This window comes from Artibeus jamaicensis, unplaced genomic scaffold, assembly GCF_021234435.1.
Source record: "Artibeus jamaicensis isolate MK-2021 breed Jamaican fruit bat unplaced genomic scaffold, CSHL_Jam_final contig_923, whole genome shotgun sequence".
Lineage (NCBI taxonomy): Eukaryota > Metazoa > Chordata > Mammalia > Chiroptera > Phyllostomidae > Artibeus > Artibeus jamaicensis.
This window is the reverse complement of record NW_026522014.1, coordinates 13667780-13682689: the sequence shown is the minus strand read 5'-3', so window position 1 is coordinate 13682689 and position 14910 is coordinate 13667780. Positions and strand designations below refer to the sequence as shown.

The following is a 14910-nucleotide window of genomic DNA, read 5'->3' as shown; positions in this document are numbered from 1 at the left end:
AGGATTTGCGTCACCACAGTCTTTTCGAAGGGCAACCTGGCAGTTATCTGTCAATCTTTTAAATGTACAAATTCTTTGCTGCTGAAATTCCAATACAAAAAAATGTATCAAAGACAAATCGTTTCAGAAGTGCACAAAATGTGTAAAGTGGATTATTTTTGCATTGTTTGTAAAATAGTAAAAAATATATAAACACCAAATTTCCTTTACTAGGGGATAGATTGGGTAGTGTGTGGTATATGAATATAGTAACTCATACCCAAATCCTAGAAGGCAACCTTGAACTACAAGTATAGCCGTGCAGTTGTTGGGGAGAATTTTACTGCCCTTCCCTTCTTCATTTCCTCTGTCTGGCTTGAGTAGTTGTATAATAATAAAAATAGATACAAAACAGGATTAACAAGAGAGAAAAGCTGTGTAAGATGTGTGCACAAAAGAATCACCATATGATTCTCAGATCGTAAATCGAGCCTCAAAGAAGTGATTGAACTGGGCATCTTTTTCTATGTTTAGACAAAGAAACAAAAAATCTGTGAGAAATTGACAGGACAAAGGAAGTTCATGCTCATGAGAAAGGAATCTTAAGCAGATTTGGGTATTCCTGAGAAAGGAATGGAAACAAAGTTTGCTCTTGGGTAGTAAATTAGTGAAGGTGTCACAAGGCTTGTTTATGCACGATTTTTCAACTCTGGCTTTTATAATTCTGCTGATATGGTTGAGTCTCAGTCCTTCAGGAGTGGGGAGGGCAACTGTCATGGAGATTTATTCTCTGCGTTTAAGGGGGATGAAGAGTCAGGAGCACTTCCTGCTCCTGCTGCTTCACAGGTGATCGTAGTTCAAAGCAATCAGTACACCCTTGTGGGATATCCTACAGCAGCCTGCGCTGAGCCCTGACATGGTTGACAACATGTTAAGTGAAAAAGCTTTACACACACACAAGCACACACAATACATGGACATTACTGCATGTGAATAGACTAGGAAAGCCCGTCAATACAGCAGCCGTTGAAAATGGCTAGTGACAGGGAATGTTTGGGGGAGAGGAGGTGTTTACTTTTGTTTTATGGGCGCCTTCACTACAAAATTTTGCAACAGCAGGTAACTACTTTTGCAAATGTGATCAGTGTTTGGCTTTTTACATTGGATGCATATTACTTCTGTAAGCTGAAATGAACAATGAAGGTGAACAGTTTTTAATTACATGACATTACCAATCCAACTGCTGTTTTGTAATCAACACGTTATCAAGCCTTAGTCACCATGCATCATTTCTGTCATCAAAGGCCTCTCTTCTTGGTCTGTGTATGAGTAACTGGCTCCCTTCTAACTGACTCTCGGCCAGGTGATCTCAGTAGGCTCCAGAGAGCAAAGGGCGGTTGACTGTTGGATTGGCCAAAAAGTTAATTTAATTTAGTTTTTTCTGGATGATGGCTCTAGTGGCATTTAGTTATCTTTCACTTCATTTGAACCAATTTTGTTTTGTGACAGCTGTCATACCAGTGTGCATTTTGAAAAACTTAATTGAAATTGATGAGTTTTTGTGCAGCCATTTTAATGATGAAGATCGAAGAAAATATATAACATTTTCAGCATATGATCCTTTATTATTTCAAGAAAGGTAAAAATGCAACCGAAACACAAAAAAACACTTCTGCAGTGTATGGAGAAGGTTCAACTAGGCTATGACTAATTGAATGTGTCAGGAATGGTTTGTGAAGTTTCTTGGTACTACTGACATTTTGGCCAAGTAAATCCTTGCTGTGGGACTGTCTTATGCATTGGAAGATGTTTAGCAGCACTCCTGGCCTCTACCCACTAGAAGCCAACCTATTCAACATATCCAAATCAATAAAGTTATTGGTGATAATGAAAAGAGTGTCTTTTACCTTACAGGAAAAACTGAACAGACATTTTGGCCAACCAAATAATTTCATGGAGGCAGTTGTTAAGGAGAAGGATACAGGAGGTAGGCAGGACCTCTCTGCATGTTTAAGTCCATTTCTCAGCTTTTCTCGAACCTATGAACTGTTCCTTTGGAAATGCACCTTTTTCTCTTAGTGGTTTTCAACCAAGGCCACACCCCCATGACAAAGGGCATTCGGCAAGATCTGAAGAAATTTGGGATTGTTGCACCTGTAGGTTGGGCTGTTCCTGGCATCTTTTGAGTAGAGGCCAGTGATGCTGCTAAGTATCCTATAAGGCACAGCACTGTCCTCCCAGTGGGTTAGTCTGCTCCACTGACCAAAAAAAGCATTCCTTTTAAGCTGGTGGGGAAACTCAATGTTTGCTTGCTTGCCTCATAAAGTCAGCTTCTACTACTCATAGCTATCTTCATTTCCTAGCTTTATCAAGTTAAAACTTACAAATACGATTGTAAGATTTTAAAGTATACAATGTTAGGATTTGATAAACATATCCATTGTGAAAGGATTCCCACCATCAAGTTAACGAACACACCCATCACCTCATATATTTACTCCCTCCTCCCTTCCACTTCTGTCCTCCCCACTTGGTGAGAACATTTCATTTCTACTCTTAGCAAATTTCACCTTTACAGTAGTACAGTGTTGTCAGTGTGTTACGTATTAAGTCCTCGGACTCCACTCATTTTTTAAGTGAAAGTTTGTACCGTGTGCACGTCCTACATCTCCCCCACTCTCATGTCACCACGACCGCTTCTCTGCTCTCTTGTTTCTATGAGTTTGACTTTTTTCCCTTTGATTCAACATATAAGGGGAACAATGCAGCATTCGTCTTTCTCTGCTTGCCTTGTTTCATTTAGCATCATGCCTTCCAGGGTCATCCAAGTTGCTGCAAATGACAGAATTCCCTTCTTTTCTAAGGTTGAGTACACGCTACATTTTCTTGATCCATTCATCCATCGAGGAACACTTAGGTTGTCTGCATTCCTCAGCTACCCCACATTACAACCTCTCCACAGCCTCACCCACTTCCTTACTCAGGCATAAATGGGAGTGTTTCACGTGGATCCATGCATCAGTCTCTCAAGTCATTGAACTCTGGGCCCTTTGGGTTTACTCTGGCCCAGCCAAGAAAACAGTGTGAAGGACAGGATATAGAAAGTGTAAGACAACTATGATTGATGATTGGGAATGGAGCCAAAAAAGCACATAACTTCATGGACAACTTTAAGCGATCTGTGTCAGAGAGAATGATTATAGAAAACGTGATAGCTTCTGGAAAGGCAGGCAGGAGTGACACCATTATTCATAGCCGTTACTCCTTTATCCTGAGGTGCAACTTTACTGAGCCAACTTCTCCTACATGTAAATGGCCCTCAAGTTTCATTGTCCCCCATTTTATCTAAAGCACTCGTGGGTTGCATATTTTTCTTCAATACTTTCTCTACATCACTGTATTTACTGACTGTATCTTCATTAAAAAATAATTTATATCTTTAGTGGAACTACAGCCTTAATAGAATTGTGGCAGCTTTCGTGAAAATGTTAAAAAAAAAAGATTGATGATATCAGGAGAGAAGTAACAAATGAAGCAGGTATAGTAGGAAGGCTGAGAAGCACCAGTGATCTTGCTGAAATAAAGGCAGGAGGACCGGTTGCATCCATGTGAACTCCTGAGCTCTCTGCTTCCAGGTTGCACAAATAGGTAAAAGAAATCAATCACACAGCGCGTTGCCAGAAAAGAAAAATCTTCTAAGTCTAAACAGACCTAGTTCTGCATCTCATAGAAGCCATTGAATAGAAGATAGCTACCTTCACCATTCAAGATAGCTGCTTGCTCTCTCTCCACCACAGCCAGGTGCGCTGGCTGGGAAGAGAGGAAAAGCAGAAAGCGGGGGAAAGCTCGAGCTGCATTGTCTTTTTAAGCAAACTTCTTCTGCAAGTATCACACAAAGTTGGCTTTCATATACTTGTCCAAAACTACATTAGTTCTACCTATTTCACAAAAGAGGCTGGAAAATCTAGTCTTTTTAGTCCTCAAACTGACCAGGGACAAGTTAGAGTGCTCTTGCCAAGAAGGAAGAGATGATATTGATGTAGATTAAGTCTCCACCACACACATGGTAACAGGTTGTGGTAAGCCTTATTATTCCACCTTTGTCACTTTTTCTAGCAAGAAAAAGTGTTCTTATCAGAGTGTTGGGCCAGGGGTATGGATTAGAGTGGCTGTTACCAATAAGGAAGTAGGCAGTTCCAGAATATAAGCAACAATATCGCTGAAATCCTGATACTAAGGTTAGGCTAACATTGTCCTGAATAAGGACAATGTGTACTCAGGGCATGGAGATCATAGTGAGGATGAAGAGCTAGTAGCTGAACAGAGAAGAAACGATTGGGCAGGCAGAAGAGGCTGTGATTAGAAGAGAGAACGTGGGCAGACAACTTGTGATTTCAAGCTGACAGAAGTGAGGCATTACCAGTGCTCTGTGAGTGGTGGCTTTGTTTACCTGGCATGGAAAACAGGTTATTACTGTTGATGTATAGGAGCATCAGAAACAAAGTCATTGAAAAGGATGATGTCAGGGGATCAAAGTAGAAAGGACCATTGAACTGGAACTTGAAAACCAAGATCTTATCAAATCTGCAGGAAAGAGAACAAGGAGGATTAGTGCAGGTTTACCTCCAACTGAGAAGAGGTTGTCTGTCTATCAGGGCAATAATGGCAGATACTGATTGCCATGTGACAATCAACAAACTATTTTTTAGCATAAAAATGATTTTTATTTTTTTTATCCCTGTCCACTCAACCCTCCTCTTGGGTAATTATCAGCTTGTTCTCTATAGGTCTACTTTTGTTTATACATTTGTTTTCTAAGATTTCACATATAAGTGTAATCATACAGAATTTGTCTTTCTCAGATTTATTTAACTTAGCATAATGCCCTCTGGGTCCATCCATGTTGCAAATAGCAAGATTTCACTCCTTTTTATTGCTGAATAATATTCTATTGTATGTATGTACCACATCTTCTTTATCCACTCATCTATTGATGGACATCTGGGTTGTTTCTATATCTTGTGTATTATTACTAGTAATGTTGCAATGAACATAGGGGTGTACTTTTTTAAATTAGCATTTTTGTTTTCTTGGGATAAATACTCAGAAGTAGAATTGTTGGATCATATGGAAGCTCTGCTTTTAATTTTCTGAGGACTCTCCATACATTTTTTTTAAAGGCTGCACTGATTCATAATCCCACTAATAGTGTACAAGGAAGGGCTCCCTTTTCTCCACATCATCTCCAGCCCTGGTTGTTTGCCGATTGATGATCACAGCCATTCTGTCAGTTGTGGGGTAATATCTCATTGTGTTTTAAATTTGCATTTCCTGAGGATAAGTGACATTGAGCATCTTTTTATATGTCTCTTGGCCCTCTGTCCTTTTGGGAGAAATGTCTATTCAGGCCCTTTGCCCATTTTTTAATTGGATTGGTTGCTTTGGTGGTATGTTTGATGAGTTCTTTATATATTTTGGAAGTTAACCCCTTATCAGATGTAGCATTTGCCAATATCTTCTCCCATTCAGTATGTCATCTTCTCATTTTTTAAAAAAAATATTCTATTGATTATGCCATTACAGTTGTCCTATTTCTTCCCTTCATTCCCCTCCACACCCCTCCCCCACCATCCCCCCCTTCGTTCATGTCCATGTGTCACAAGTTCTTTAGATTCTATATTTCCCATACTATTCTTGCCCTCCCCCTGTCTATTTTCTCCCTACCATCTATGCTACTTATTCTCTGTACCTTCTCCCCCCTTCTCTTCCTCCCACTCCCTGTTGCTAACCCTCCATGTGATCTCCATTTCTATGTTTCTGCTCCTGATCTAGCTGTCCTCATAGTTTGCTTTTATTTTAGGTGTGGTTGTTAATATCTGTGAGTTTGCTGTCCTTTAAATGTTCATCTTTTTTTATCTTCTTTTTCTTAGGTAAGTCCCTTTAACATTTCATATAGTAAGGGCTTGGTGATGATGAACTCCTTGAATTTGACCTTATCTGAAAAGCACTTTATCAAAATTCATTTATTCACTTGCTGTTCGAGTACAGTTTTCTGTCTTTTACTCCTATCCCAGCCCACCCCCTCAGTACTCCCCACCTCCCTCTCATTTCCACCCCCCTTAGTTTTTGTCCATGTGTCCTTTATACTTGTTCCTGTGAATCCTTCCCCTTTTCCCCTGAAATTCCCTCCCCTCTCCTCTCTGATCACTGTCAGCCTGTTCTCTATTTCAGTGTCTTTGGTTATATTTTGCTTGCTTGTTTGTTTTGTTGTTTAGGTTCCTGTTAAAGGTGAGATCATATGGTATTTGTCTTTCATTGCCTGGCTTATTTCACTCAGCATAATGCTTTCTAGTTTCATCCATGCTATTGCAAAGGGTAGGAGCTCCTTCTTTCTTTCTGCTGCATAGAATTCCATTGTGTAAATGTACTATAGCTTTTGGATCCATTCATTTACTGATGGGCACCTAGTTTGCTTCCAACATTTGGCCCTTGTAAATTGTGCTGCTATGAATATTGGGGTGTGTAGATTCTTTTGGATTGGTGTTTTAGGGTTCTTAGGATATAATCTTCGCAGCGGAATTGCTGGGTCAAAAGGCAGATCCATTTTTAGTTTTCTTAGAAAATTTCATACTGTTATCCATAGTGGTTGTACCAGTCTGCAATCCCATCAACAATGAACTAGGATCCCCTTTTCTCCACAACCTCTCCAACACTTGTTTGTTGCTTTGTTTATGATAGCCATTCTGACTGGTGTAAAGTGGTATCTCATTGTGGTTTTAATTTGCATCTCTCTGATAGCTAGTGATACTGAGCAATTGAGCATCTTTTCATGTGTCTCTGGATCCTCTATATGTCCTTCTTGGAGAAATGTCTGTTCAAGTCCTTTTCCCATTTTTTAATTGGGTTGGTTGTCTTCTTAGAGTGGAGTCGTGTAAGTTCTTTGTATATTTTAGAGATTAAACCCTTGTCTGAAGTATCATTGGCAAATATGGTTTCTCATAGAGTTGGTTCTCTTTTTACTTTAATACTGTTTCCTTTAGCCATGCAGAAGCTTTTTATTTTGATGAGATCCCATTTCTTAAAATTCTTCCCTTTATGTCCCTTGCTCTAGAGGGGACATTATCAGTAAAAATGTTGCTGCATGGAATATCTGAGATTTTCCTGCCAATGTTCTCCTCTAGGACTTTAATGGTGTCACAGCTTATATGTAAGTCTTTTATCCACCTTGAATTTATTTTGGTGTATGGCGTAAGTCTGTGCTCGAGTTTCATTTTTTTGCGCCTAGCTGTCCAGTTCTCCCAACACCATTTGTTGAAGAGGCTGCCTTTACTTCATTTTATGTTACTGTCCCCTTTGTTGAATATTAATTGCCCATAGAGACTTGGTTTATTTCTGGGCTCTCTGTTCCGTTCCAATGGTCTATGTGCCTGTTTTTATGGTAGTACCAGGCTGTTTTGATTACAGTGGCCTTGTAATACAATTTGGTATCAGGTATTGTGATCCCTCCTACCTTGTTCTTTCTCAAAATTGCAGCTGCTATTCAGGGTCATTTATAATTCCATGTAAGTTTTCGAAGTGTTTATTCTATGTCTGTGAAATGTCATTGGTACTTTAATAGGTATTGCATTGAATCTGTAAATTGCTTTGGGTAGTATGGACATTTTGATGATGTTAATTCTTCCAATCCATGAACACAGTATATGTTTCCATTTGTTTATGTCTTCCTTGATTTCTTTTTTCAGTGTTGTGTACTTTTCTGCATACAGATCTTTTACCTCCTTGGTTAGATTTATTCCTAGGTATTTTATTTTTCTTTTTGCTATGTCATTTTGTTGATGGTTTCCTTCCCTGTGAAAAAAGGCTTGTTTCATTTATTTTTTGTTTCCTTTGTAAAAAGAAATATATATTCAAAAAAACAATATTGCTAAGAGCAGTATCAGAGTTTACTGCCTATACCTTCTTCTAGGAGTTCCACAGTTTCAGGCTTAACATTTAAGTCTTCAATCCATTGTGGTTATTTTTGTATATGGTATGTGAAGGTAGTTCAATTACTTTTTTGCACTCATCTGTTCAGTTTTGCCAACACCACTTATTGAAAAAAAATTCTTACTCCATTGTATATCCCAGCCTCCTTTATCATAGATTATTTGACCATAAAAGCAGGGATTTACTTCTGGGCTCTCTATTCCATTGATCTATATATCTGTTTTTAGGCCAGTACCACACTGTTTTACTTATGGTAGCTTTGTAGTGTAGTTTGCCAGCAGGGAGCACAATACCTCTGATTTTGTTCTTTCTTGAGATTGTTTTGACTACTTGGGGTCTTTGTGGTTTCATATAAATTTTAGAATTGTTCTAATTATGACAATGCCCTTAATACTCTAGGTATTAAGGACATTTTAACAATATTAACATTCCCTATCCATGGACAAAGTATGTACAATGACTTTTAAAGAAACTACTGTAAAATAATTTTAGATTTACATAAAAATTGTCAAAATACCGAGACTTTATTCCCTTCAAGTTAACATCAGTAAATTAACATCTTATATAAGCGTGATACGCAGGTCAAAACTAGGAAATTCATTAGTGATTCCTGTTAAACTAAACTTCATTCGGATTTCTGCAGTTACTGCCCTAGTATCCATTTCTTTTTACAAAGGATACAATGCAGGATACCATCTTGTATTTAGTTATGTTTCCTTGCTCTCCTCTGATCTGCGACAGTATCTGGATCTCCACTTGTTTTTCATGGCCTTGACACTTGAAAGAATATTCCCAGTGATTCTGTGGTGTCCCTCAGTTTGTCTGATCTCCCCTCCTGGTTAGACTGGAGTCATATGATTTTGACACATCAAGTTCAAGTGTGCTCGCCATGGAATCACGTTGGCGAGGGCATGCTATCATGTGTGTGTGGTAACACTGCTTCCCCTTGAGCACTTGGTTACTTGCACCTGCTGGGTTTCCACAACGTCCTCTCTTTTTTTCCCCATGTTCTATTTTTTTTGGAAACAAGCTGCTGAGGCTCTAGGACACACTCAAGAGGGAGGTTTACTGAGCTCCATCTGTTGGAGGGCAGAGTATCTAAAATATTCTTTGGGACTCTTCTGGCAGGAAGATCTGCTGTTCATTTTTCCATGTATTTATCAAGATGAACTTACGGATAATTTATTATTTGGGCTATCATCCAGTGCTACCATTATTTATTTTGTTCTTCAAATTTCCTTAAGTTTTGGGCATTTTGCACTAAGTGTTTTTAAATAATTCATCGGTGATTCCAACAACGTAGTGAGGCAGGTATCAGCATTATCCTTACTTTGTAGTAAAGGAAACCCGAGCTCAGAGTAAACTTTCCCAATCATTCCCATCCTACATGTGTTGAAGCCTGCAGTCTCACTAGAGTCTGTGCTTTGCTTAGCTTTGCTTTCAAAGGAAAAGAATGTTCCATAAACATCAGAGATAAGGTTACCTTTTTATCTCATGTTTTTAAAGAGGCGAGAAACAAGAGATTTTGAGGGGATTCATCATAAAGGTAGTAGTCCCAGAAGGGATAAGATTCCAAAGGAACAGTCTGTAGATAAAGAACTGCAAATGGTCATAACTAAGCATGTTACTAGGTGGGGGGAGGCAGTGCAGGGAGGGGGTAGCTAACAGAGAAGAGTGACAGGCTGCAGGACCACTGATGTCATGGAAGCTAAGGGGGGGAAAAACAATAGTTACTGAGAGTTCATTCAATTTGGTTGGAGGGCCATAGAGAATCCATCTGTGGTAAGAAGGGACTTAAGTAAACATCAGCAAAACAATGTACAGAAGGGTAGAAAATAAAACCAGATTTCAGTTCAAAAGTTGTTTAGAGACAGGAGGTAAAGAAGTAATAAGAAAAGGGATGCAGAAGGGAGTAATTTTTTTCCAGGGCTACAGGAAAAGGAGATAGAGTCTCTGAATGAGGGGAATGTTGATGCCAAGTGAACGAGGGCTGGACGGGAGGGTGTTAGTCCCACCGTGAGGGAACCTTGCCTGTGTATTACTGGAGGTGAGCCTGAGACCAAGGACTGTGGGAAGGTTGAGGTGAAGGCACAGACATGCCTAGGTTGCTATGGATTTTTATTGGATAGTCTCAATGTTATTCGTAAAACTGAAAGTTCCCCTGCACACACTGGGAGACAACTGAGCATGACCTAGTCCTGTACATACCTAATACCCCTGGGGCAAGATGGGGAGGGGCGAGCCGAGGTCACGCGTGCTGACAGAAGCCATCTGAGTGAAAGCAGAGATTAAAAAAATGATTATCTGTATTTTTGCTTGACAAAACACTAAACTCTGTTTTTCTAAAATGTTTAGAATTAAGTATGACACTAACTTGCTAGGTTTATATTAGATTGTTGAAAAAATAATGATCGTAAAGGATAAAAAGAATTGCTACTAGAATAAAAGTTTTTCTTAGGAATTTCACTTCAATTTTAATTAGAGAACTCTTGGTGAGTGTTTAGCAGTTGTGAAATTGATACCACAGGCTGAACATCCCGTCCGTATGTTAGAGAGTGTAGGTGGTGGGCAGTGTTTTCTGATCCAAGCAGGAAATGTCACTGACATGGGTCACGGTCAGAGTCGTGTACTTCAGAAGCATTTTAAATCTATGAAGTTACTGGAAGTATGTTTTTCTTAATATATTCAGATAAAAGCCAGTATATCCATGGGTACAATTTTGTAAGAAATTTATGAACTACTGACTTAACAGATTCTTAAATATTATAGACTGTCTTTATTGAACATTGTTATACTATAAATACTAATGTCCTTTATATGAACCAGAATTTACATTAAAACATATTAATATTTGGTGATTATTTTATTACCACATATATTACTGTATACAACTGTTTGATAATAGTAAAGGTATTATAAATTGTATTTTAAACAAAAATGTATGCATGGCATATGTAAAGCAGTAACATTTCGAGGGAAAGAGAAAAGGTATGAAAACATTTACCTAAAGATTACTAATACTGAAAAACACTAGGTTTGTGCATAGTAGTGATTGAAAGCTTTATAATACATCAGAACACCAGTCCATCTTCAGGTACCATGAGGACAACCTGGGACAGGAAGCGTGTGAATCAGACACATCCAGGTCCTCCGAAGGGCACGCCATCTAAAAATGAATCCCTCCTCCACAGAGAAGTAAGCAAAGCTTTCTCTCTTTGTGTTTTGGTATACTCAGCAATGCAGACAAAGGTATATTTGGTTTGATGTGATTTTATTATTCTTAGATAAGCTTTAGTTATGTTATAGAGATAAAAATATACAATATTGCTTTCATTTTTAAATTAGATAAGTCTGTAACTGATTGTCATCATAGTCACAATTTAAAAAGCCCATTTTCCACTAAGCACTTTATCCAGTGACACAGGGGAAGACTAACAGAAATGGTTTATAGGAGGAAGACTTTTAATTAAAGTTAGAATATAAAAATGGAGTTAATCCAGACCATGGGTCTAAACTAAATCTTGACTGATACCTCATGCTGGGAACAAATTATGAAATGTTTTAGACAAATGTATTATTTGCAACACTGGCACTGATTTTACAGATTCAAAATTTTGACTGAAAATACATAAAACCGACATCCATATTGTCTGAAGCCGCTTTTATGTACAGTAACTTATTAAAAAAAAGAAAAATGCATTTCAGTACTACATCTCAGTTCGGGATTCCGTCACGTTTTTGTATAATACATGCAAAACACGCCTGGTGCTCTTCAGACGCCACAGCTGAATAAGAGATTGGCAGATGGTGGCACTTCTTTTAAATCACCTGAGGACAGTAGTTAGTAGGGTGACTGATTTATCTTACTGACAGTTAAAGTCATTCTATCATAGAAACAACCTAATGTTTGAAATTAATTTCACCCCTGTCTTTTTCTTGACTATTTGATTTCTTAAGACTGATAAAAAATGTAAAACCCAGACAACTTATGTGCACATAAAATATGACTATTTTTAAAATGAAAAATTCAAAATATTTTACAAATCATTTTGTTCATTAAGCATACAATGCACCATTTGTTCACTTACAACACCACTCTGCACCAAACACTGCTATATTCATTCAGTCTTACCACTTCTCAAATATGAGAAAAACAAATAGTTTCCACTGGGCTAAGAAGTGAAATTTATAAAGTCAACATACCTTAAAAGATTACCGATGTAAAACAGTTTGTAAAACGTGTTTACACAGTGAAATGGGTGGTTTGTTTTAATGAATGACCCAGAAACACAACTCTTCCTCTTCATTACAGATTAATAAGCGAGCTTGTCTTTACAACAGCAGGTTTTTCACACACAACACAATGACCAGGGTGGAGGTAAACGGCCATGTATCTCTTTCCTCTGAACACACTGTTGAAATTTTAGTGCTGCTGTCTTAATGTTTATATAATAAAGAAATAATTTGAAAAGACATTTTACTTTAAAATTTTTCAATGTAAGGCACATAGCAACATTTAAAGTCTAGAAACAACTAGATTATATAATAATCTTATCAATCGTTTTTTTACCTGAAGAAGGTGGGTGAGTAGTGCAGTTAAAACATGCCTAGATTAATAAAAATGACTGAATTTAAGAAATGTAAATAATATTTGTGTGTAGAATGTTAATTTTTTTTAAAGTGTGATTTATATAAAGTGTACATCTTACAGTGTTATAGCAAGAAAAAACTGTGAGGCACTTAACATTAGCAATGAGGAAGGAAATCATTGAGATTATCTTTCTACAAAAGCACCAAACTGCCCTGGCTGGGTCACTGGGTTGGAGCCTTGTTCCATTCACCAAAGGTTCGATTCCCAGTCAGGGCACACACCTTGAATGGGGGTTCCATCCCCAGAGCATGTATGGGAGGCAACCAATTGACATTTCACTCTCTCCTGAAGTCAATAAACATATCCTTGGGTGAGGATTAAAAAGAAAAATACCACCAAACCACTTATCTTAACATTCCTAGAACCTAAGAATATGGGCAATAGTTAACTTTGGTAACTACCAGATGTACTTGGAGAACGAAGGAGTCACAAGTGCAAAGCTCAAAGAATTTTTTTATTCTGACGGAAGTAATTTCAATAGAGAACATTTTCTTAACCTGCCCCTGAATCAATTTTGTTTAGTTTGTGGCACTCAGAATGTGAACGTAGGTGGCATCTCTCACCATTCTGCAGCAGGACCCTTTCTGTTTGAATGACTGTGGTAGGTGTGTAAGTGTGGTATGTTTTTAACTCCTCTTTGAAAAATACTAGAGTGGGGCTTGGTATTAACAGTGGGACCACCACCCCTCAGTGTCTCCATGTGGACTTGCTGATGGCGAACACTGACAGTTTTAGTACCCGTGACCTTCCACAAACTAATTTAAACCAAATCCAAGGTAAAAATTGGTCTTGGAATTACAGGAATCTAGTAGATGTCAAATCAGCGAAAGGTCTGGCTTCTGACAGATGATGAAGGGACTGGAGGTGTGTGGCCGTCTGAGTGTTATTTGTAGCACTTAATTCGCCTGGATAGATTTCATTAAAAACTCCATTTTGAAACTGAAAACAAAAATAGCAATGCAATGATTAGAACGGATCTTTAAGCATCTTAACCCCTTAAATAATATATTAAAATGTATTTTTAAAATCTTCATGCTACGTGATGTTAAACTTCAAATTACTTTATTGCTGCTAAATTTTAAATCATGCAATGAAAACATACTGAGCATGTATATATTAGCATGTTAATAACCTTCTGGTTCCTCCAACTGATAATACAGATGGATGATTAACTGTTCCACTTCCAATTTGGCGTTCCATGTATCAGGAGAGTATTGGAGCAGTCGTAAATTACAGTAACACAGGGCGGGACAAAAGCAGGTTCACACAGCTGTGAGTGTGCGGCACGCAGTGTGTATAACCGTGTGAACGTCCATACAACCATCCATCGATCTATCCTCCCCCGCATCCGTCCTCTGCAGTAAGTCTGCTCTGACCAGATTTCATCACGGTCTAATTCTGGGAACCAGGGGATTTATTGCATTTGAAGTTACTACACTGGAACTGCAGATGACAAGATTTTTCCAAAACCAGGCTAGTTCTGATTTGTTAGAGGTTTCCTACTATTCCTAAAAATATTATACCATGAGTATGATTTCCGAAACCATTTTCTTATTTTTACTGTACTTCTTCTTCTTAAGTACCACTATAATTACCACCCTGATTACAGAATCAAGTTTTAGTAAAAGCTTTCTTATAATGAAATCAGCCTGGCTTTTCTAACTGCTTCTGAGGGGGAAACAAAGGCAGGCCACAGAGTGCTGCGGGGTCAGGGGGTTAGAGGCTTTACAGATGGTTCAGACAGAATACGGTTAGGGAGTTACAAAAACTCTCACACAGATTCAAATCATGCCCTTAATTCCCTCCAATAAAACCTACTTTTCTAAAGCTTATGTAACAGCCTCAGTGCTCAAAAGACCAATTACATCAAAGATCTTCCAAAACATATGCTACATATATAGTAAAAGCCACATAATCTAGATCTCCCATGAATGACAACTTTGTCATGTCTCCAAATGGAAAGTAATAAATAAATACATTACTCTCAGTCATAAATATGCCAGCATTTCTCGTTACATTGTCTAGAGCAGTGCTGTTCAACAGAAATGTGTGAGCCATAGATGTAATTTTAATATATTTTACTTAACACAGCTGAAATTGATCATTTCAACATAATGTCAACAAAAAAGAGATTTTGTTTTTTTCAAATTAAATCTCCAAAACTAGCATATATTTTACACCACATCTCATCCGGGACTAGCCACCTGCGAGGTGGCTACTCTGCAGAGGCAGGGAAGTTACAGGTCTACAGAATTCTCGTTATTCATAAAGAAGTAACACAAAATAGGGGAGGG

At 38.1% G+C, this 14910-nt stretch overlaps 1 protein-coding gene across 1 annotated transcript in view; it reads right to left on the bottom strand.

Moving 5' to 3' along the window:
• Positions 1 to 13049: 13049 nt before the first annotated feature.
• AHR (aryl hydrocarbon receptor) overlaps positions 13050 to 14910 on the bottom strand; it is a 40677-nt gene continuing 38816 nt past the window's right edge. Inside the window, exon 11 of the mRNA XM_037163914.2 lies at positions 13050 to 13555. Within this exon, the coding sequence (XP_037019809.2) occupies positions 13412 to 13555 (144 nt within the window). The 3' untranslated portion in view covers positions 13050 to 13411. The remainder of the gene's footprint in view (positions 13556 to 14910) is intronic.